The 24,570-nt window shown below is 44.2% G+C and overlaps 1 protein-coding gene across 2 annotated transcripts in view; it reads left to right on the forward strand.

The window, feature by feature from the left end:
* OGA (O-GlcNAcase) overlaps positions 1-24,570 on the forward strand; it is a 476,162-nt gene that overhangs the window by 36,909 nt on the left and 414,683 nt on the right. For both annotated transcript variants that reach the window (XM_085606452.1, XM_085606453.1), the window contains 2 exons: positions 3,572-3,623; positions 8,118-8,215. In XM_085606452.1, coding sequence (XP_085462578.1) covers positions 3,572-3,623; positions 8,118-8,215 — 150 coding nt within the window. The remainder of the gene's footprint in view (positions 1-3,571; positions 3,624-8,117; positions 8,216-24,570) is intronic.

Here is a 24,570-nt window from a genome sequence, read left to right on the forward strand (position 1 = left end):
GGGGGGGGGGTGCGCTCGCTCTGTTTGTTTTACCGTTCGGCCTCCGCCTCTCCCCATAGCTCTTCTCTCCTCCGCCGTTCTTCCTCTGCCTCCCTGCGCCCAGACCAGGACACCTTCTTGGCCACGTTAGCCATGGCAGGCACTGGGAGTTCCGCTGCTGGGACTGTGGTCTAGGCTCCTAAGCTTGGTACAGCAGGCTCCGCTGTTGAGACTGGCTCGTCGCTGCCGTCAGATCGGCTGCTTCCTGTTTTCTCAGGTGACTTGGTTGGAGAAGTGATCAGCCGACTGACAGCCGCACAGGCTGCTGGGAGTCGGAGTCCGGCCGCATCCTCCAGACTGCTTAAAGTGGGCGTTTCGGGTAAGTAGTGTCTCCGTCATCTTGGAACGCTGTCGAATTGTTATTTTTACTGTATGTTTCATTATTTACAGATACTATAGCGCGAACCTGGGCCAAGAGCACTTCACGCGCGCGCCACATTAAATTGCGCAAGGTAAACTTTGTTGCTGTAGGGACAGCAAGTGATTTTCACAGAAGCAGAGCGAAGTGGGAGATTTAAATAAAATAATAATTGGTAGAATATATATCTTCCCTTGACTTTTATTGAAAGTGAAGCAATTCAGGCGGGAGATACCCAAAATAAAGCGATTATGGCTTTTTAAACCAGCATTTTCATGCAATAGGTCTCGCATTAACGCGGGTTTGAGCTATTGGTATTGTAAATGACATTGCCTTTTATTTATGTTTTGGTTTTTAAAACCTAAATAAAAGGTCATACTTGCGTAAATGCAGGACCTATTGCATTGCAAATGCTTGTTTTATGATTGCATTTTGTGGGCTGAGAATGTTAAGAGACTCGGACATGTTGATTTGATTATAACTTTATTGAACATTGTATTTATAATCATTTTGATTTAACCCCTTCGCCGCGGCAGGAATTCCGCCGCGGCGCTGGGGGGGTTTGGGGGCAGGTGCGGTGGCGCTGTGCTCGTGACGGAACCACTCCGTCACGAGCCACGGTAGAGCTGTGCTCATGACGGAGTGGTTCCGTCACGTCTCCGCCCACTGCGCTAATCGCCCGCACAGGCGTGGAATTAGCGCCGCGTGGGCGGAGCGGCCACCAACGGCCGCAGCATGACGGAACCACTCCGTCATGAGCACAGCGCAACCGTGGCTCATGACGGAGTGGTTCCGTCATGAGCGGGGAAGGGGTTAACATTGCATTTTGTGAATTATGCATTTGATTACAATTAGTGATTTTTCAAGAAAGATGACAGATCTTCTATAGAGCTATATCTAGGTGTGTATGTGTATATATATATATGTGTGTGTGTGTGTAATATATATATATTCACTGAAAAAACCATAGGTTTCACACACGTTATAGTTACGAATTAGCATTTAAAAAAACCTTGCAAATTCACTTAAACCATAGGTTTCACACATGTTATAGTTAGCTGGACATTTCACTCGTGAAAAACCATTGAAATTCCCCCATTATAGTTAGTGCAGGCAACTATAACTCGTGCAACCGCAATCCTCTGCTGATGACGTCAGATATTACATCACTGTATTTAGACACTTATTTACCCATGTCTTCTTCCATTAATCTTTAGCTATATATATATTACAAATATTTATTTTTCAGAAAGACACATGTCATCAGTGATGTAAAACCTATGGTTTTTTAAGTGAATTTGCAAGGTTTTTTTCAATGCTAATTCGTAACTATAACGTGTGTGAAACCTATGTTTTTTTCAGTGAATTTCAAAGGTTTTTTTAAATGCTAATTTATGTATGTATTTGTTTTTATGGGATTTTTAGCATGCGCGAACCTCGCGGGGTTTTTCCGTTAAAAATTAAAAACATATTTTTTACGTGTGTTTTTCAGCGTGCGCGCACTCCGCGATTTTTCGAAAAAAAAAATTCTTTTTTTGGCCCTTGGGAGTCCTTCTGGGACCCCCTGACAAAGGCTAGGGGGTCAGGAACTGTCCACCCTGCCCCCTTTTCACGTTCTCCACCTTTGTTTTTCACCCCCCTCAGACTGCGAGAGACAAAATGGCGGCCGACACTTCCTGGTTTCGACCGATTCGAATGTTTACCGACATCTAATAACCAATCAGAATTGCGCACGGCAGGGTGCGCGCACGGTGCACGCGTATAGATATTGATATGGTTTTAAATGCTATTTTCTCAGGAAATACTGAACAGATTTACACAAGACCTTCAAAAGGCACTTCCTTGACCTTATGGCTACCTCTCTGCCAAATTTCACGTAATTCTGTTCAGCCGTTCAGGCTGTACCTTCGACTAAAGGTCCTATGGAAAAATGCATGGGGAAAACGCGTTTTGGTACCCCCCCCTTTTTCTCGGCCCCTGCTTGACGAATCACCCCGAGACTTTCAGGGTAGGAGCTGAGCGGAGTGCCCCATTAGTTTTGAAAATTTTGCGAGAATTCGTCAACAGGCGCCAAAGTTATTCAAAATAGAATTTTCAAATTTCCTATGGAAACTAGGTTGTAACTATGTACTGGCGACCGCCAGTAGATTTTTTATATATATATATATATATATATATATATATATATATATATATATATATATATATATATATATATATATCTCTCCGCATAACAAAAGCTCCTTCTGGACAGCTGGCCCCATGGAAAGTGGCGTACACGCCAGCGGAGCGGCTGTTAACCTTCAATTACCCTTGCTCACGTGAGCAAGGCTGCGGATGCAGTCGAAACGCGTTGTGGAATAAACCTGGTCACAAATTCACTTGGATGTGTGCTTCTTGAAGCCTGAGAGCGTACGTAATTGTGGACATTGGTTTTATATATATATATATATAATATATATATATATATATATATATATTTCTCATCTATTCACCCTAATAAATCCAATAGGCCCATTTTTTTATATTTTGGTGTTTATTACTTGTTGACAAAATCAGTAAGTCTGCGTGTTTGCGGCCAGGCCCTTCGAGACCAAATGTACACTGCGCATGTGCTGCGGACATAAGAGCACTTTTGTGGGGCTTGGCGCAGGGTCCGTCCACATGCCAGGCCCTTCATCCAACTCCATGCAATAGGCATCCTTGTTTTGAAAAAGAAAAAAAAACTTTAAATGCATTGGAAAACAAAAGTAAAGGGACTATGTAGTTAGGAATTGTATAATATGTTAAAATAGATTAAAAAAAAAAACTTTAGAAATTATCTGGAAAAAAATACATAGGTTAAAGAGCTGTTGTAGTGAAGTGAAAATGTCAGTAAAAACACACTGTTTTAAATGAAAAAAAACACTGAAATTCACCAGGTATAATTATCTGAATTAACTTGTTCTCTGAAGTATCTTTAACTCATGCCCTTGCTATGCACTGCTTATTGCTCCACTGATAATGATTGTAACATCTGAAATTACACGATTGATGACAAGGCTGCAGGTTTTGTGTGGCACCAGTTTATCAAAACTAGACCTACTGGATTTGCTGAAGGTTATTTCGTTCAATAATACTGTCTTGTTTTTGCACAGGCCAGTAGTTTGATAGTAACCGCATTTATTGTTTCAGGATTCTATGGAAGGCCTTGGATTATGGAGCAGAGGAAGGAGCTTTTCAGAAGGTTTGTGTTTTCTTTTGTTCTTCGATGAGACAAAGACTTAATCTTAATTTACGTTGAGGAAAAAGTCTTGTTCTGCACCGGGACAGTTCACAGGCTCTGAAATGTGTAATCTGCACATCACCAGCCAATGTGATATACGTTTCTATGTTTAGAGAAACCGTAGCCGAGCGAAGTCATTGCAGTGTGAAATCAAAATAAAATACCTGCAACAAACCATAACTTATTTGTGAGCAAGAATATCATTGTTACAGCAGTAGAGCTGAAAACTGTTTCTGGTATCCCCTGGAATATATTCCTTAATGTCTGTTGTGCTATGTATCGAATTCCTGTAGTCTGATTCGATTGATGGGCACTCTGCAGTTTCAACCCCATTTTCCTGAAAGAATTCTGCACTAGTCTAGTAGTCACTAATATCTCAACTGATGCCACATGTGTGTGGTTTGGGTCTGGTCAGTTACGGCAAATATTCCTCCTTTTTAGTACAGTACAAAATGTCCCTTGTTCATCAAATTAGGTTTAGTGGAGTTGCTCACATCCACATTACGGTCGTACTCCTCTTTTATTATACACACAATCTTTGCATGGAGACATGCCATTTTTAAGTCGAGCCTAGGCAGCGTGCATGCGCTGTCATCCTATTCAAAATTCCTTTGTTTCGCAATTTGTAAATTGCTTAAAGTGCATAATTATAAAAAATTTCATCATACACAGATCATGTTATAAAAGCTACTTACCATCTTAAAAACGGTAAAACCAAGTCTCATTAGAAAAGCTGATTTCATATGAAATATTGTAAAACGTTATCCACTTTGGCTTTTCTCTAATAGACCAGGAGTCAACTGAGTTCTCCTTAACGCTGTCCACAAAAATGACGCTGTGCAATTGCACACAAGATGGTCCCTAATCATTAGGATAAAGTAAAGTGCTACCCAACATGCTCTAAAATTGTATTTCCGTACAAGAGGTAAAATATATTTTTTCCTCCATAAACATTACAAAAGAAAACCAGGTGTAAATCTGATTGTGGGGGATAAACAGTCACGTGGGGATGGTGGTAAGTCTTGTAATGAGTGCCAATTGCCTGGGTGACCCAACATCAAGGGACTATAATTTAATTGGAACCGTACTAATATAAAACAGTGTTATGAGTTGGAAACCTGTGCCAAGTAGGAATAATCCAGAGGGATGATGGGATACAGTTGGTAAAGGTTCCCTGAGGGTTTCAGATGATGGATATCCCTTCTGTCCCGAATGGCTTTGCCTTGCCTGATTGTTTGTCTTTTTGTTATTATTTTGTTCACTTTTTTATTTGTGTTCACCTTGATGTCTTGGATGCAGGACTGTGTCCCACTTTATTTGTGTCTTACCTGATCCTTAAAAATTGTTAATTATTATATCTGACTGGCTGGACAGTAGCAATATAGTCTTGATTTCAGTCAATATTCATTGCTTTTTGCACGTATCCTCTATCAAGGACCACTGTTGTCTAAGCTAAACGTATTCTGTCCGCGGGAAGGCGAGTAATCTTTTATAAAAACCATCCTTGATACGCTGTAGGGTATGAACATCGGTCATTCCCCAGATCCCTGCCCAATATGTGGCCACTGATGATGCTTTGGCATTAAAAACCTTCAGGATTTCTGGGATTGGTTTAGACCTCAATTTTTTTTAGCAAAGCTGAAGCTGGCCATTCTAATCTTTTCATAAGATAAACCTCTATTTGCTACCATGCTGCTCCGTGTTAACTTTTTATCAAAACAGATCCCCAGATAAGGAGTATTATGGACAACCTCCAACCTGTGTGCTTCTATATGAAATGATGGTCGTTTCTTTAGCCTCTGTCCTGCCACTAGTATTTGTGTTTTTGCCTCGTTGACTCGAAGGTCCATTTGTTTCTTAAATTATTATAGGCATTGATTAGGGTCTGCAATGCCTTTCCCTTTCTTGCAAATCAAACCGCATCATTTGTGTATAGAAGCATGGGAAGGGGGGGCAGCATTTATGTGTGGGATGTCCGTTGTAGACACCAACAGTGCGGCCTCCACTCCATTAGTATAGAGCGAGAACAGGAAAGGAGCGAGAACGCAACACAGTCTAACCCCCTCTGGATTGTAAATGGCCTCGTGCATACCCCTTCCCACCGTACCGGACAGTAGCTGTGTATATCTGACGGATGAAGACTATTTTGGGTTCCTCTATGCCCATTGTTATCATAAAGGTCCATAATTTGGGATGTGACATGCAGTCAAAGACTGCTGAGTGGTTCATAAAGGCCAGATAGATGTTTCCCTTCTTAGCTACCCTGTATTTGGCCATGACCAATGTTAAATTTAGGCACTGATCAATGGTGTGTCTACCTCTTTTGAAACCGTACTGCACTGGAATTAATAGTTTACGATCCTCTGCCCAATCTTCTAGCCTGTTTAACAATAGTCAGCCCATTAATTTCGCTGTCCGTTCTAACAGTGTAAGGTGCCTATAATTACAGTGCAAGCTTTTATCCTCCTTTTTTTTATATGGGAATTAGTATACTCTTCTTCCAGGATTCTGGGGGACACACTTTGGCTATGGTGTTAAAAGTATTTGTCAGGAGGGGATACCATATGTCCTGATGGGCCAGAAATACATCTGTCGGCACCCCATCCGGCCCTGGGGCCTTAGCAGGGAAGGTCTCCGTTAATCCAAGTTTCACCTCTTCTATGTCATGGACCAGTGGTACAATATTAATTAAGGATCCCCTTAGCAGGCGTCTGGGCGACCTCTTTGATTAGTTCAAATATTTCACAAAAATGAGCCACCCAGGCTTCCTATCCAATATGAAGTTCTGGCATTGATGCTCGGTCTTCAACAATGAAGGGGGCATTTATCTCTTTCCAGAAGGCCCGACTATTAGTCGTCCCTGCTGCTGCTCTAAGCACGTCCCATGCGTTCTCTCTTAAGGTTTGGATTTTGATGTTACATGCCTCTTTTGTGGTTGCGCAGGTTCTGTACTGCTTTCAAGTCTCTTGGGGTAACCCTAAGTGTTTCATGTACATTTTTGATGGAGCGAGTGCAAGCAACGTCAAACCAACTTGGGGAAGATACCTGTTTGTGATGTGTGGAGCACGTCAATTTTATTTTTATACAGTCAGACCCGCAAAAGCTTGCATTAGCTGTGTAGGCTCAGTTTTCTTGTCTTAACAGAGGAAAATTGCAGTATTAATCTCAGCCAATATCTGCAGGAAGAATTCCTCTATCAATTTTCTGCCACATAAGAGTATAACCATTCATTCTAGCAATTGCCTGTTTTGGCGCCTTAGTTGCATGCTTGTTGGGCCCGTCCCATTTAATGGAACCTGTCAGGAATGCATGGTCACTAAAGTTTGCGAAATTTATATCTGTGTATGAACCGATCACTGAATCCCTTGAGGCCACTATATAATCTATGGTGGAACCACCTGGTCCCCAAAAGTCTTTACCATTTGCCCTGTATCAGGGTTGCTTTTATTTAATATAGATACGTTTCTAATTATTAATAATCTATTCAACGCGTTCCTGTGCTGATTATGAGAAGTGGGGAGGGCTTCCACTTCCCCAACCACTATACCACATATACCGCCCTGGAAACTTATCACAGGTGTGAAGGTTAAAATCCCCTGACCGAAAGATGTTCAGCTGTCGAGGATGTACATTGCATATCAAATCCAATTCCTTTTGTAGAAGGGCTGGGACCGCCGACATATTCCCCGTCAAGTTGTTGATCTAATTAATTATGACCCAATCCCAGTCTTCACAGTCCTTGCAGAGTAATGCAGCTAGAAATCTAAGCACCTTTGGATTAAAAGTGTTGGTGACCAAGGCTAATAAGCCACCACTTTCGCAGTTTACACTGGCAAAAGCTATAACTTAAAAAAAAAAAAAAAAAAATGCAAGACTTTTTGCATTTCCAATGCTTGTTTGTTCAGGTGTGTTCACACAGATTTATTCCTTTGCATGCTGTAGTCGGGCTATATTAGCACTATGTGACAACGGTTACACTTTAGACTAAAATGTGAGATGTAATTGCGGTTATATTGCTGCCTCTAGCTGTTTTACGATTGTATTTTGAACTTAAAAAAATGTGGCTTGAATTGTTTAAATGTATTCTTTCAAGGCACTGCCCGATTTTTCTTGCAACCACTCATTTCCAGAACTGAATCTGGCGGGAGAGTGCCAAAGTTGATTATTAAAGGCTGCACCTATGTAGGTTCAACATTGGAAGTTTGTTTTACAACTGTTTGTATAATATGCAAACTTTGGTGCGTGGAATAGGATTTAGCTAAGTTGCTGTAATGCTCCAGGTGGTATCCTAATTCCCAAGCACTAACTTTACTATCTGTGCATAAAAGCGTTCTGCTGTTTGACCATTTTATCATCCCCACTGTCTTTGCCCAATTGTGAATTTCCTGAATACTTTTTTACAGCCCTGCTTAATGTTTCTCCTTAAATTCTTGCTGTTTACATTTTTATCTGTAGGCTTCAGAAATGGGGACTGAATACTTACCTGTATGCTCCAAAGGATGATTACAAGCACAGGATGTTCTGGAGAGAAATGTACTCCGTGGAAGAAGCTGGTACTTTTTAGTGCTTTATACTCATGTTTTGTTTTTCCACTCAGGTCATTGTATAGATTATTACTGTGCAGATTAGTGATGCTATTTCAGTTGTATACTTTGAATACAACGCTCCTGTTCTCGGGCAGAGCCTGTCTGTAAATACATTTTTGTGGAGGTCTACAGCAGGTTAATAGCCATTCTGTACTAATAAACACTGTAGCTTGTTGTTTACCCAAACACCGTCTGATGAGTCTCACATACTAACTTAACTAAAACAAAATACAACAACATTGACAAAGCTGATAGATCTGGATTATTGCTGAAAGTGCTTGGATGCTTCCATCCATGGAGTCACTCATCCATCCATTGACTCAGCCACACTTACTCGCACTCGTGCATCCTTTATCCACCCATTTTAGTCATCCTTCTGTTCACCATTTGGGCAACCACAATGCCATCCAAACCCACCAATCAGTGAAATGGCGCTTTTAATTTTAGGTGGACATTTTAGCTTAGCAGCTAGTGTGTGAGTGTTACTAGTAGTTTTTCACTGATAGTCTGTAAGGGTTGTGAGTGCTTTCAGTAGTATGTGACTACTGATCCATGAGATGTATTAGTGCTTCTGGTAGTATGCAACTCCTAGTTTGTACGGGTAAGAAGATGCTTACAGTGGTGTGACACTGCTGCTCTCCGATAAGATAATGTGTGTGCAGTAGTCTAAGGGATGTGAGTCCTTCTTGTAATATGTGAATGCTTTTTCAATAGGTCTGGCAGTGCTGTGTTAATGTGGGACTAATACCTGTAGAGTTTTCTGAGGCTATAGCTAAAGATATACAGTGTACTTAACGATGGTTGAGTCATAATCTTCACGCAGTACTTCATTAGTGGTTCATAAGCAGCGTTGAGGTTTACTTTCTTACCAAGCACAAGTTACACAAGTGAATAGTCTTACCCTCGTAGCTTGGTATTCACGCTCTTGCCTCACTTTAACAACTTCAAAGCGGTGTCTCAAAACTGACTAAGGCATGTCCCAGTGCACCATCCCCAAACACACTTCTGCTCCCTTGCATGCTTGTTCAGTGTGCATGTAAAGCAGTGGCCTTCATGCGCAGGCCACTTGTGCAGAATGTTGAGCATGACTTAGAAGCTGGTTTGATGCCATGAAGAATTGCATTCTGTGCATTTTCAGAACACCTACTTGTGCATGCACAAAGATCACCATACTCACTAAGTAAACCAGCACATCTTAGATCCGATACATGGTTGTCATATCATTCTGGATTGGTAGGGCAGCAGGCCTGGGGAAGTGCAGCTGCAGTCAATAGAATACATACCTTAATCTCTGGTATGGAAGGGCCAGGGATATCACTAGCGCTGGAGCATGCACTGCCTACCTGCCAAGTCATATGCTACTGCTTTTTAGGTCTTACCTGGTGTTGAAGCGCGCATGCGCTTCTCGCCTGCGAGAGCTATAATAAGTCAGTTTCGAGAAGGGGACTTGAGCCCCGCCCCTCATTTCCATTGGGTAGCGTCGGCGTTTATGGTAAACGCTGGCTTCCCATTGGAAAGGAGGGTTTCTTGTTGCCTCCCTTTGGCTTTTTGCCAGACTGGCTCTCCTGATTCACGCCTGTCGAAGACTTTTCTTATCTGCTTGTTTATTTCACACAGCTGTAGAGCAGGTAGGAGCTCCGAGGTGCACGGGGTCACGGGGAGGACAAGACCATGGCGAGCGCTTGTTTTTCTTATTACGCATTTGCCTTCAACAATGTCTGACGTGCTTTTTATTTCTCCCCTTATACCCCCCCTCACCTGTCAGAGAGAGAGAGAGAGAGAGATGCTTTGCCCCCTATTCCCATCAGGCAGGTCTTGCTCACAGGGTGAAGCATTTGCCATCGCTGTGCTATTACCCTTCTTCCGGTGCCCAGTTGGCGCCCTTGCGGGTCGCGCCCATTGAGTACTGACCTTGGTGATTAGTTTCGCCCCCGATCCAGTACTCCCGCTCTGGTATAGACTGGTTCGGTAAAAGACGGTGGACCCATAAGGTTCTGAGCACAATACAAGGTCTTCAGCTGCTCTAGTCCAGCGCCCCTGCTACGTGCTGGGGTCAGACTAGGTGCTATGCCTTCCACCCCAGCCCTCTGTGTCTGCTGGTCGGCACTCCTGGCTCCTAGCAGTTTATACAAAGCACAGGGCATGGTCTTCGCCGGTGCCAGCCAGACCCCCTATCCAGAAGTACGAGGACATTTACCCAATTTTCCGGTACATTAACACCTGGTTTTACACATACCCCTAAAATGATGTCAACAATATCTGCATTTCGGCGCAGAGACCAGTCCGCGTTCTGTGCGATTTTCTTTATTTTTGATTTGTACCTGGAGAACGGCGCATTTTCTCCACATCTGGGCTGTGCCATCTTGTTTAGTTAGGTGCATTTTCACCACACCACATTGTTACACTGATTCACAGCTGATTTTAAACTGCCGGAATGAGACTAATCCTAAACGCATTGTAACTGCGAAAGGTGCTAATGCGGAATATGCAGCAAGAAGGATTAAAGGCGGAGTCAGACCCATGGATCCAGTAGCCTACTGGTTTCTGGACCGGCGCACAGCCCGCTGAGCCGCCCCTGCTGACTCCAAGTCACGACCAATGTTGGCGCTTGCACATAACCGTGTTTGGCGCTTTATAAGATGCCTTTGGCCTCTGTGAGGTATACAGTATGCGTTCGCGCGTGCTTAACTCCACATTTTATGAACGTGTACGTGCCTATATGTGATTAGATTATATGTCTGTTTATTGATAAAGATCAGATTATATCTGTGTGCAATTGATGCATCCCTACTGCGTATTCATATACAGCGCTATGAGGCAACACGGCGCTATACAAATCTGGATATACTTATTTGATAATCATATAATATGCAGACATGCGCACGCACAATGTTGCTTTGTATAATGAGAGCAGTCTCCAGAGCCCTTCCTACAGACATGCAGACGCCAGTGCTTCCCACATAATGTAAACCGAACATATAAATCCACAAAAAACAAAAAAAATAACGGGCTTTCAAGTTGTGTGTGTGTGTGTGTGTGTGTGTCGGTCGCACAAAATGCGTGCCGGCACTTGAAAACCATCGAAAGTCTTCGCAGCGCTAAATTGAGCATCCATGGCGCTACATTTCATTGTAGGCGCAGGACTTTGGAAGCAGCCCCTTTCCTCGCCCTGTCTGCGGGGCTCTTGATAAGCTGGACCGCCTGCCAGGGGAATATTGCCATGCCAGGGGTTTTATGGCTGGTGTTAAGTAGGACGCTGAGGTATTTATTCAACAGCTAAACTGGTGTCAGGAGCTCGAGGGGAAAGGGCTAAAACAACACCAGGCAGTATGGGGGTGGGGGAACGGGACTTAATTTGTACAACAGGGCACTTTGAAGTCACCCTACCCCATCGGGAAATAACACCATGAAATCAAACAAATTACCAAAAAAGTTCAATCAAACAAAAAATGTGCCACCTGGCCGCCCCTCAAGACGATTAATATGTGAAGGATGCTGTGTATAGGTCACGCAAATATGAAATATATAATTTTTTATTCCGTTTGAATTATGAGTACACGGCCTATGGGCTGCGATCAGAAACGTTTTGTATGATTATATATTGTATTACGTTATTGGATTTTTGTATGATTAGAGTACACCACAACGCACCGCAATGTATTCTATTACGTTAGCAGACGGCTCGTGCAGCAGAAACAATTAAACCAGCTTTGAAAATGCAATGGGTATTGCCTTTGATTAAGTTAAAGCCACTTGCTTTGCTAATGGTATTGTATAGCAAAGCAAATGGCTTTAACTTAATAAAAGGCGAGGCCTATTGCATTTCCAATGCTTATTACATTTGGATGCAGTGCTGCCTTAGTAGCAGGGGATCTTAATGTATCATGATGTACTGTACCAGTCCTGCTGCTGGCTTACCCGGTGTGATGCGCTGTCTTTGCAGCAAGGACTGGCATTTGTGACTCTAGTGTAAATGGACAGTGGAGTTGGCTTAATCTAAGGTACTTTACCTCACAGGCCAGAATAGTTGTAATAGTTAAATCATTATATGTATTTATGTTCATATGTATATTTGTATGATATCGTATAGGTGTGTGTGTATACATACACACATACACACGCAATTTGATGAAGGGTGGATTTACAATTATTTTTTTAAATGTATTTGCAATGTAAGTATTGAAAATTATACAATGAATATGATCTAGCACCTTCTGAATTAAGCCCAAGGATGCATCCGGAGTCATTGAGGAAAATGTAGGCGTTTTTTTAATGGCTTTCTTTAAAGAAAAATCAAAATATCTCTCTAGTTCTTGAACCAGTCAGCTCCCCATTGACGGTAAGGTCTATCTTGATTGAGATGAGGCATGAATGGCATAAGAAAGTGCACTGATCTTTTCACCATCACAAGAAAAGAGGAGAGGAGAGCAAAGCAGGAGTTAATCTACCTCTTGTTAGAACCAGTGTTTCAAACTCCAGGTGAGCTAAACCTTAACAAAAGCTTCTTATGTGCAAGGAGATCCATCAGTTCTTTACTCCATGAGTCCTTTGTCTGCTCTGCTGTAGGTAGTTGTTGCATTTTTGATGTCCAATTATGCAGTTGTGACACTTTGGCCTAGCTTCTGTCCCAACTCCTCATCCTTTGATTTTGACCAGTATAAAAGCAGTCTGCAAGTCTGCTTTGAAGCTAATTATGGTTAGTTTGCCCAGAGAGATGGGGCAGTCATTTACTTCAGTCTGTCATCTGATCCACTATAATGAGAATGGTTTCAATGTACTAAGCTCAGATCTGAGGACCACTTAATGAGTATCATTATGCTCTTAAGGTTTCCAGATAGGCGTGTTTTAAGAGTATGCTGGATGATCTCAGCTGTGATTTAGATGATTTCACTTTTCCTAATACGCCCACCAGGGACACGTTATTCAGATGTGAAGGAAGAATTTTCTCAGTTAAATTCTAATACTAGCACGTTTGAGGATGTGCAGGACTCAGGGGGACTGGTCTTATCACCGGAGCTGAACTGACAATCTCAGTTGGTTTCTTAATCAGCTGTTAATGAGGACAGCCGAGGCCTTAAATATACATTTATATGCATTCTGTTTTTGCAGAAAGTTTGGCTGCGAAGTACTTTATAGGTGCAGTCCCAACTGTTAATGAAGCACTGATCGATCGAGTCAAGAATCCATTGTCTAAACCACAGTCTGTACGACTGAAGTCGCGTACAGTCAATGAAATAACAGCCTGCTTCTTCTGAATACCTAATGCCTGTTCTTCATCCCACTCATTGAGTCTCATACATGCTTCGCCCAGCCAGAATATGATCCTCTTTAATCAGATGAATAGAGTTGTGCCTGGCCCATGGCTAATCTCTCAGCATCTGCACAAGGATGCAGGGTAGCAATCCTAATGAAATGATCCTGCCCATCTACAGTGATCCAGTCCTAGCCATATGATGGGAAAGATGTACATTTGCCAAACGGAGCATGTGCACAAGGATAGTCCGTGTAGAAACCATCTGTGCCTGAATGGCAGTAAGACAGCCTTTCTTCGCCATCTCATCAGTCACAGCTATACTCTGCATTGTACACACGATCCAGGGGAGAGATTGGAATCTGCCCTCTGGCGCAATAATGGGCCAAAAAGGTCCGATTGTTCAAGTCAATAATGAGGACAGGGCAATTTCTGGAAGACCTTGGCCTCTTGCACATGTGGAGTCTCCTGCTTCCCCTAACAAAGAAAATAACTTTTTTCGGCTCTCTATGGCACTGTCATGACTAGATTTCACACCCATTTACCGCCATAGCGCTAGACTGTAGTACTCTGGAGGGGATCATGGCCCGACTGCATAGTCATTAACATAAATCTTAGCAAACTTATAATAAAAGTCTGGCGCCTCAATCTCTTCAACTATAAAATGCCCTGGGAGAAGGTGCATTGTTACCCATCTGAAAGAAAACAAGGGTTCAGTGAGATGAGCACAAATCTTATAGGTAGCAGCCAAAGCTACTCCTAAAGATCAAGTGATGAAGGATCTGCATTGCCCAACAAAGGAAGGGCTTAACAGTAGACCACCGTAGAGCATGATATTAAATCACCCGCAAGACAATAACTCTGAATCTAGAATAGAAATAAGTTGTAAGGTGCAAAAATCGATCTGAATAATCTTTTTTACCATCAAGGCAGAATGTATGGTTTAGAGACTTAAAGCATGACACGGTGAACACGGAGAAAAGGCGGGCAACTTCTAGCTACACAACAACTGAAACAAAGAGAGGCAATGAAGGCTTTTCCAAGGTTAACAAGAAATGGCGAAGTCAATAGGTTTTGCCTATACAAGAGCCATTGGCTTTGCCTATATGTTTTAGGATGTTGTACACCAGTGTGGCTGCTGTTCAGCATGGCTAATAGTTAGTGGCACAGAGGAGAGTGGTGTGGAGTGTCGTAGAGCAGAATGACAAAGAGTGGAGTGTTGTAGAGTGGAGTGGCAGAGTATTGTGTATTGGAAGGGCATAGCTTGGAGTCACGCAGAGTGGCATACACTGGAGTGGCATAGATTAGAGTGGACTGGTATAGAGTGCATTGGTGTAGTGTTGCAGAGTATAGCAACATAGAGTGTAATGGCATAGAATGCAGTGGCATGCAGTTCAGCATTGTAGAACGCAGTGGCATAGATTAGACTGGTGATAGTGGGGTGGCGCGGCGCAGAGTGGACTGGTGCAGAGGCATAGAGTGGTGTGGCGTAGAGTTGAGTGATGCAAAGGGCAGTGGTGCAGAGTAGAGTCAAGGGGCATAGAGCAGAGTGGTTCAGAGTAGAGTACCATAGAGTGCAGCGGCATTGAGTTTTTAATTCTTATGCTTCTTGAGCAACACCCATTTAATGCGGAATTTTGTCATATGCTACACAAGAATTAAATCTTGGTGGCATCTTTAACTGGAGCATTCCTGTTTCAGGGATATGTTGGAACAAACTTGGATGCTTTGACGCATACATTCCGCTCCTGCAGTGTTAGCTGGGCAAGTGGTGTTGAAATCTTTCCAAGTAAAAACGTTATTCAATTGTTATATGCTCCCGAGCATGGTATTGCTTGAATAAGGAAGGGGTAATTATCTAGCTAGAATCATTGTTGCCATTCATCAGCATCGTTGTCATTCATCAGCATCGTCTACCATTTCTCATCCATCCACTCCTTACTGCCTTTCCATTTTTGGAGAGAAGTCTATATGGTAAACCGCACTAACGACGCGGTCTAAACCACGCATGCCATCACAACGCAAGCGTTACCACGCTTGCCTTTGCCCTGCATGTTCCTTTACCACGCATGCCTTTACAATGTAAATTGTTGTAAAGGCATGTGTGTGGTAAAGGCAGTCTGCACTCTAGTTTTAAAGCGGATGGGCTGGGGGTGGGAGGTGTTGGAGACTGCCTGCTGGGACGAGAATGGAAGGAACAGTTTGGTGAGAAGTTTTTTTTCTGTTTTTAGGACAGGAGTACTTTTCATGGCTGGGGTCTGTGTTTTAGGGCTCAGGGTAGGGGTCATTTTTAGGGCTCCGGGTGGCTGGGGTGATTTTAGGGCTAGGGACCAGGTAGTTTTTGGGGCTGGCGGCTGGTTTCATGGTGGGGAGGCTGGAGTGTCTTTAGGGCTGGGGATGGGGTCGTTTTCAGAGTTGGGGCTTAAGTTTACGGCTCATGGTGGGGGTTGGGGTGCAACCTTTACCACACATATCCCTTTACCAATCATGCCTTTACAGCTAAATTTGTTGTAAAGGCATGCGTGGTAAAGACTACGTTAAGGCATGCAAAGTACTCACATGCGTGGTTCGTCATACAACCGTCTATATTTCTGACTTGCCCCATCTAACAGCCACCCTAGTTTTGGCTAAAAAGTAGAAGAGCAGGCTTTTTGGTGGTGCTGTTGGATCTATGTCTGCCTGAATGGGACTGAAACCCTTTGTAGGTCTCACCTACCGATAGCTATATAATGTTGAGTACCTATTGTTGACAAAACAGTAGAACGGCGTGAATTTTGGGTCATCTCTTTGCTCATGACTGGGTAAATAATTACTGGGCATGCACCGCTACTGCTGACCACTACCAGCTGCTCACTTATTTTCTTTGTGCATCAGCGACTGCATGGATTTTTTATTTATTTTTTATTTTAATAGTCTTAATTCGGTTATATTACAACCATAAAGGCACATTTCATTAATAAGGTGCATTAAGACAGATAAGATGCGTATTAAGGAATAAAAATTAGACTTGCAAGAAGGTATACTAAAAAACAACTGACATTCTAAAAGGCAGAGACTAGCTTAATCAGTATCTATGTAAGTAAGGGGGGAGGGGCAAATAACCCTGTTAGGCCTCTGGTAACTGCTCTATGCAAACCATACAAAAGGTGCCCCACGAGGGAGGTGGACTATTTCGGTCACTTTACTTAAATTCTAAAAATGTCAAAAGAACTACCCCGGATAACTGCAACTCTGGTTTTTATTCATATATTATTTTCTCTTAACTACAAAGTGATGTCCATTTCTACTACTTACTCTAATACGACAAATATTCAACCAATACATAATTTATACACTTTCCTCGTATGCTTTTTTCAAAGGCAAAATGATGGCCCGCGTAATTGTTTGTTAGTCCATCTCCTAGGTCGTCCACCTCTGTGTACAATCACCCAATCTAATGTCCAAGACCTATATAGTGTTATCCTTGATTGGCGTTTTTATAATTATTCTTTTCCATCTCTTGTGGACTCCTTGTATAGAAAAAGAAATCAACGCGTTCGGCGTTTTGAGTCTCTGGCCTCCTCAGGACTATACAAGGCGAGTGTTACCTTTTGTGTACTTAAGTAAACCACTCCTTTCTCAGCTTGCTTCCAGCTATCAGCAGCGTTTTCCACAGTTAATGTACGCATTTGATAGGGTCAAGTCCATGGATGGTGGATGGATTCCGGCCTAGCGACCATATACTTGATGATCAAATATAGGTTAAAGCATTAGACCGTCGTTGATCTACCCTGCCTGAATCCATATTGTACATCAGAGATGATATTGTGCTCATCTGCCTATCAAGCACCACCATGCCCATGTCCTTTACCACTGCATTTATCAGTGAAATAGGACGGTTCTGCCCTGGTGCTTTATCACACGATAAGGCCCGAATATCTTTCGCCACTTCCTCTAGTGGAAAAACAATGTCTGGTCGTCCAGAAAACCATGCACCCGGGGTGACGTCCTTGTTCTCTGACTCGCCATTAAAGATCTCCTCAGTGTGCCGCCAGCCAAAACCGAGCGCTGTCCCCCACTTCAGTCTAGATCCTCCCACGCTCTTTCTTTCAGCCTGGCCTTAAAGGGAGCATGTTCCATTTTATCGACCTTGCGACAGGCACTAATAGAGTCCTTATCTCTGTAGACCATTTGTAGGGCCGCCTTCAATTTAGATTAAGCCTTGGTGAAATTACTATCAAACCATTTAGTCTCACAGGGCCTTTCCAGCCTTAGCGGTAGGGGTGGAGGGGGAGGGGGGCTCTGTAACGTGTACACTTTCTGTGAGATGCCCTCAAAGGCACTCGCGTTTGACCTATTTGGTGCATCTAAGTCCAAACAAGTGAGAAAGTTAAATTTACACTCGGAAAACATTTTTTTTTTTTTGAACTGGGTGGGTTCAACTTGGGACCGTTTGATCTTGGAATTGATCTTGGTGAAAGAACACGCCCGGTGTCATATGTGAGTGTCAGATGCCACTCCCTATCCCACGCACATCAGCGAAAAGGGGGTTGTGGTCATTAAAGACAAATGTTAAAATTACAGATGAGGGGGAACAGGGAGGGCTGATACAAAAAATAAAATCAATTGCACAGGCCCCGCCCCTTCGGCCCCCAAAGGTGGGTAGAACTCTAGGATTGGCAGCACTAAAAAGGAGCATTATAGAAATTACCACAACTGACACAGAGCCATGTATAGTTAATTTCAGTCCTTACAACAGCAGTGACCGCCAGCCAAAGTCCTTCATACTACCACTCTGGTTCAAAGAAACAAAGCTAGTCAGACCACCTTTAGCCCACCTCAGTTGCCACAGCTGCCACAAACAAACAAGGTTTTACAGCCTTCAGGAGGAAATATTTTGATTCCTCCCACATTTTCTGGAAGCAAATGATCTGGTACTGTCTGACCAACTAAACCCAGTTACCATCATTGAACGTAGCTGACAACCCTGCAATTTTCCAGGATAACAGGCAAAGCTGATTAGATTTAATGGTCACGACATCAGGAGAGGCCATGGCAGAAACTGTAGCATCCTGTGAAGCTACACCAATTTGAACAGATAAGGGCAGGGCAAGCCAGTCACAGGAATCCTTATTGTGGCGAATCTATTCACAGATGTTAGTTGATTTGGATAATATGCAAAAGTCTATGGTGGTCAAAACATGGGCAGCAATGGAGGGTTTATTAAAATTATTTGTCACAGAGTCTCCGGCATATCCCTTCACATCTTGTCCTATCCAACTTAACATATTGATAGATGTAGAAAGCTGGCTCTGTATATACTATACCAAAGTAAGGTATGGTGTGCACAGAGTCCAGTGGATCCCCAGATGTATAGCGGAGGCTAAATTAGATAATCGCTAACAGCTCTATTTGTTGTAGTGTGGGTGAGCAGTTACACTTATCAGGAGGTGTGTTAAGTATTTATTGTATTGACTCAGACAAGAACTGATGGCACACACTTGTAGACTGAGTCCAGACATATGATGTAAGTATAAAAAAGGTACAATTGTATTTTATGTCTAGAACCAAGCAAGACTAGGCACAGGTAGGTAAAATATGCGTTCAAGGGAAATGCAATTGTAGATGATATTGGAATCGTTATAGGTGGTTATTGGTGTGAATAAATTGAGATTACTTTTGCATTCCTTTTCTGTTACTTTGACTACTTGGTGTGATATGCCTAGATATCACACTATGGGTCCTACAGTACAATCGTAAGTAAGACAATTATGGGTTCAAAGCAATCAATCATGTGTTTGTTAAGCGCGACTATTCACCCATGAGGGTCTCGAGGCTCTGGGATGGTTGGGGGTGCATGCTCCAGTCCGTCAAAGAGGGGGTCTGTCGAAGAGCCAGGTTTTGAGGTTTCTTGCGAAGATGGGGAGCGATGTTGTTTGAGGTGGAGTGGAAGGGCGTTTCAGGCTCTGGCCTGGAACGCCCAGTACAAAAGTCCAGTCAACAAAGAACATTGTCCTCTGAGTGCATGCCATCTGAGTGCATTTTACATTTAATCCACACTGGCTTCAGTGTTGGTTTAATGTATTAAGAGGTTTGCTACCAAACTTCCCAGGTTTCAGTAAAGCCATTATGGAGCCGTGGAGTTCTTGATGACCAACTCCCAGACCATAATCTCTTTAGGGCTTTACAGCACTTACAATGTCTAAGAATAGACTTGGATACTGTAGGGGTACAGTGCTCATGGAACTGTACCCTCAACTGTGGTCTAGTGCACCCTGCTAGAGGGTTGACTTACCTAGGCCACAGTCTGTGTTTGTGGGATGGCACACAGGGATGTGTCATGTCTACTCTTAGTTTCTCTACACAAAAACACACCGCCTGCAATGGCAGTGTGCAAGGGCTCAAAGGGTGGCCTTTCCTGGTCACAGAGCCCATGGTACCTTTTACAAGTGGCTTACCTATGGCCAGCGATCTGCCAATTGTGGTTGCAAAAGTACAGTTTTGGGAAGGAACACAGGTGTTTGGGCCTGGTTAGCAGGATCCCAGCACACACACAGTCAAGTTGGCATGAGATATCTGGCAAAATGTTAGGGAGTAAACATGCAAAAAGGGGCACTTTCCTATAATAGATCAAAAATCTGCATCCCCGTTTGAGTGATTGTTTCTCCAGCGCACCATCTTATTTGTAAGCTCTTAAAAGGATTCCAAAACCGGTTTAAACAAAGGTGGCATATTCCCTAGGATCACTATAAGTGGGGTTGCTTTTGGTGGTAAGTTTATTATGGTACCTGGGATTGAGTGTAGAGGGAGGGCCTGTCTGTGAGGGCAAGGATATAGCCGAGGAACCGGAGTATTAACCGAACCATAGGGGTCAGGGTATGTAGGGCTGGGTATATTGGGAGAAGGAGCCAATCTAATGATGCTCGTGTACCCGGGTTGAAAAGGAGCCCTATATAATATCCATCATCTGAGCCGATTTCTCCTTAAGTGAAAACCTTGCACAAATTGGGGCCAAGCTATCATTCAAGGCCTCGCAAAGCCTTATCAGTGAGGCATTAGACAAAGTGTACTCTGAGGAAGGGAGTTTGTTTGAAAAGTTTTATAGAGCTCGAACAAGACCCAAAAGGGTATCGGAGCGCTGCACAGAGTAAGCACCAGCAAGTATACAAAACATAAACCAGGTAAGTGAAGTTGCAACCTGTGGGAAAACATTCAAAATTAAAGCGTATGGGAGAGGGCGGAGGGAGGTTGTGTGAGAAAGTGGTTCTGTATATACTGTTCCTTAATAGGTACAGAGTCCACAGTCCCCAAGGGTTTGACAGAGGCTAAAGTTAGATATAACCTTACTCTCTAAAGTGGTAGCTTGGTCGAGCAGTAAGGCAGTATCAGAGGACAGTGTAAAGCATTTGTTGTACACACTCAGTCAGCAAATGGTCTCACACACTCAATAACTGAACTCTAGGCCAATGGTTTATATATAAAAAATATATGCTTGTTTATTTTAGAACCAACAATTGGATTTAAAATATACTTTCTCAGAATGAGATGCTTTATATAAATACTTTTGCAATATGCAATTGACTTTTGTAAACAGTTACAAGTGGTTGCAATAGGCAACTCTATTTTAAACACAACAATGCATTGAGCTCAATGGAAATTTCAAGTTATTTGCAACAGATTACTTTTAGGATTACTTTTGGAATTCCAGGACTGAAAACAGTCAATGATTCCCTATGGAAGAAAATACAAGTTGCAGGTACAGTATGTTCTCGTTACTTTTGTAATCCAGTACTGGGTGCCTAGACTCAGTACTGGGACCTTTATCCAAAACAGGTAAGTAATTACGTTTTCAGATATTATAAGATTTTTAAAGAAAATTTAAAGATTGCAGAAATTGACACATTTCACAGAAAAACAGTCAATGATTTCCTATGGAAGAAAATTGGGTTACTGGTAAGTACAGTTGTAAGTATTTTTCAGAGTCGGTGCTGGGCACCAAGATCCAGCACTGGGAGCTCACCTAAGAGCAGGTGAGTGTTTTCGTTACTCGGCTGATTTTTGGTGAATATTTTAAGATTTGAAAAGTCCACACTTAGAAGAAATTTCAGGAAAAAGCCAGTCAATGTTACCCTATGAAGAAAATAGAGTTATCAGTTTAAAGGTAAGTACTCGACTGGCAGAGTTGAGGTTCTGGGCATAGACTCGGGGGTCCCCCAGGGTCAGGTAGGTACAGTTGGTTTACCCTCAGCGACTCTAGGGCGGCCGGGTGCAGAGAGAGTTAGGCCCAATGTTATCCTATGAGGGATAGGGGGGCCTTGGTTGGTGGCTGCTGACTAACAAGCCACGAGGCTGTGGGAGCTAGGCTCCTGGTCACTTACTCCGGGCAAGTGGGGAAGTAGGTAGGTGTAGAGGTTGCACTGCCAGGGCCACTCGGGCGGCTGGGTGCAGGGTGCTTTTGAGCCTTCGGGCGGCTGGGTGCAGGGTGCTTTTGAGCCTTCGGGCGCTCAATTGATTTCAATGGGAAATCTCCGGTTTAGAAAAAGACTGCAAGCTCGGACGAGGATTCTTCAGGTGCCACCACCACTTCGAGAGGTAAGTTGGGTAGTTGGAGGATAGGTAGGTACCCCGGGATTGGGCACAGGGGGCCGCGGGGCGCCGCGTGCCAGGGTGCCTTTTGGTGTCGGGAAATCTTACCCTCTGTTGATCGCGGTAGGGGGGGCACCTTGTTCTGAGGCTGCAGGCTTCTTCAGGAGCGTCGAGGGAGGTCCTTAAGTGCCGGACTCTGGGTCACAGTCGCCGTGGGGTCGTCCTCGTGGTCTTTGTTCACTCCGGCACTGGCCAGGCTTGGCTGGTGCAGAGTGTGCTGGGTTTGCGGTGCCGGGCTGCTGCCAGGGATTAGAGGTAGGTTTTGAGTAGAGCCTCTACTCATGGGAGTCCCAGGGGCTTAGAGCCAAAAGTTAGCCAGGTCCTCCGGGGTTTGTGAGGTTGCTGGCCACAAGAGATGCCGGGTTGGAGCAGGAGCAGGTTCGAGGGTCGACAGGCCGGTAGGGCTGGGGCCAAAGCAGTTGGTGTCTTCCTCTTCTTAGCAGCTGCAGGGCAGGTCTTCTTTCTTCTTGCTCTTCTTTGTATTTTGGAATCTGGAATCTCGGGAAGGAAGGTTCAGGGTGCCCCTAAATACTAGATTTAGGGGCGTTACAGGTAGGTGAAGGGCAGGGACCAATGGGTCCCTGTCCTGGGGTGGGTACACCCCTTATCCTGCCTCTCTCCTGTGGGAGGGGGGCAGTAGCCTAGTCCTGATAGGGTAGGGCTTCCCATCTTCAAGATGGCGAGAGCCCGGAGATGTGCTTCACCTCGCCTTCCCCACCTGAGGGGTGGGGTGGGCAGGCTGGCACATCCCCTGTCCTTATTTGGGGTTTCCGGCTAAAGCTTCCCACCAGAGTGGGGGGTTGCAGTGGCTTGGGGGGGCTCACAGAGGCGGCCTTTGAAGCTTCCCCCGTCCCATCCGGGGGAGGAGATTTAGCACCTCGCCCAGGATGTGCATTGTTGCAGGCCCAGGAGAGCAGGGGCTCTCCCACCCAGGGGTCCAGCAACGTGTCTGCTGTGTGGCAGCCTAGGCAGCCTCAGAGCAGACGTGGATTGTAGGTTCGGTTTCAGGGGGCATCTCTAAGATGCCCTCTGGGGTGCTTGGTACATTAAATCCCACATTGGCATCAGTGTGGGTTTAATGTGCTGAGAAGTTTGATACCAAAGTTTGATACCAAACTTCTCAGTCTTCAGTGTTGCCATTATGGTGCTGTGGAGTTCGTGTTTGACGAGCTCTCAGCTCCATGTACTCTTAAATGGCAGCACTACACTTACAGTGCTCAGGAATGGACCTGGGTACTGTAGGGGCACAGGGCTCCTGCTCCTCTGCCCACACCATTGGCATAAGGCACCCAGATAGAGGGGTGGCTGATGTATGCCATGGCAGTGTAGGTGATGGGCATGGCACTCGGGGATGTGTGTCATGTCGACTGTTTTGTCTTGCACCCAGACATTCAGCCTGCAAAGGCAGTGTGTGTGTGTAAGGGTACGGGGCCTGTAAGGGTGGCACAATGAGTACTGCAGCCCTTAGAGGCCTTCCCTGGTCACAAGTCCCTGTCTACCTAGGGTACCATTTACCAGGGGCTGACATGTGGCCAGGGTTTGCCAATTTAGGTTTTGTGTGTTTTAGGGAAGGAACATAGGCCCTGGGCACCTGATTGGCAGGAGTCCAGGGAACACTCAGTCAAAGTACATTCAGCAATTCAGCAAAAAGTGGGGGCATACCATGCTAGAAAAATGGCACTTTCTCACAGGTTGTCCCCCCGCCCCACACTTTTCTTCATTTAGTTTGTCTTGCGGGCGACCAGCACTCTGCATTGCAATAGTTGGGGGCAGTTCTGAGCCCAGAGTGCAGGGGAGCAGGGAGGGGGGGGAGTTGGGAGGGGTTGAAGAAAAGTTGTAGGTTTTTATTGAATCGGCAAGGCATGGCAGTCCTGCAGCGCAGAAACATAGGTGTCACGTAATTATCTAGAAACATGCATTGGGATAAAGAATTTAAATTGATGAGCTGGAATGTAAATGGTTTAGGAGATAAAGTGAAGAGGACAGTGGTAATGCAGTATATTAGGTGGCAGGCCCCAGACTTAGTATTGCTCCAGGAAACCCATCTGGTGATAAACACTTGTAAGGCCCTCAATCGCTGGGGATACATGCCAGTTGCACTCTCGGCCTTTACTTCCGGGTCGAGAGGCACGGGGATCCTGTTGAAGAACTCCTTTCCTATGATGGTGAAGTCCACTTGGAGTGACACAGAGGGGAGATACATAGGCATCACAGGGCAATGGAAGGGGAACGGGTTGACCCTCATGTCGGTATATGTGCCTCTGTGTCTTCAGGGCCTTGCCTTCAAGGACTTGGGGTCCATCCTATTGATGATACCAGAGGGGCTCCTGGTGGTGGGAGGGGATCTTAACACAGTAGTCAGCGGCACCCAAGATAGGCATCGACCGAGAGACCTCCGTCCCTCTAACAGCTGGTTCCCTGACTTTCTGGTGGCTCTAGGATTACA

This window comes from Triturus cristatus, chromosome 1_2, assembly GCF_964204655.1.
Source record: "Triturus cristatus chromosome 1_2, aTriCri1.1, whole genome shotgun sequence".
Classification (NCBI taxonomy): Eukaryota; Metazoa; Chordata; class Amphibia; order Caudata; family Salamandridae; genus Triturus; species Triturus cristatus.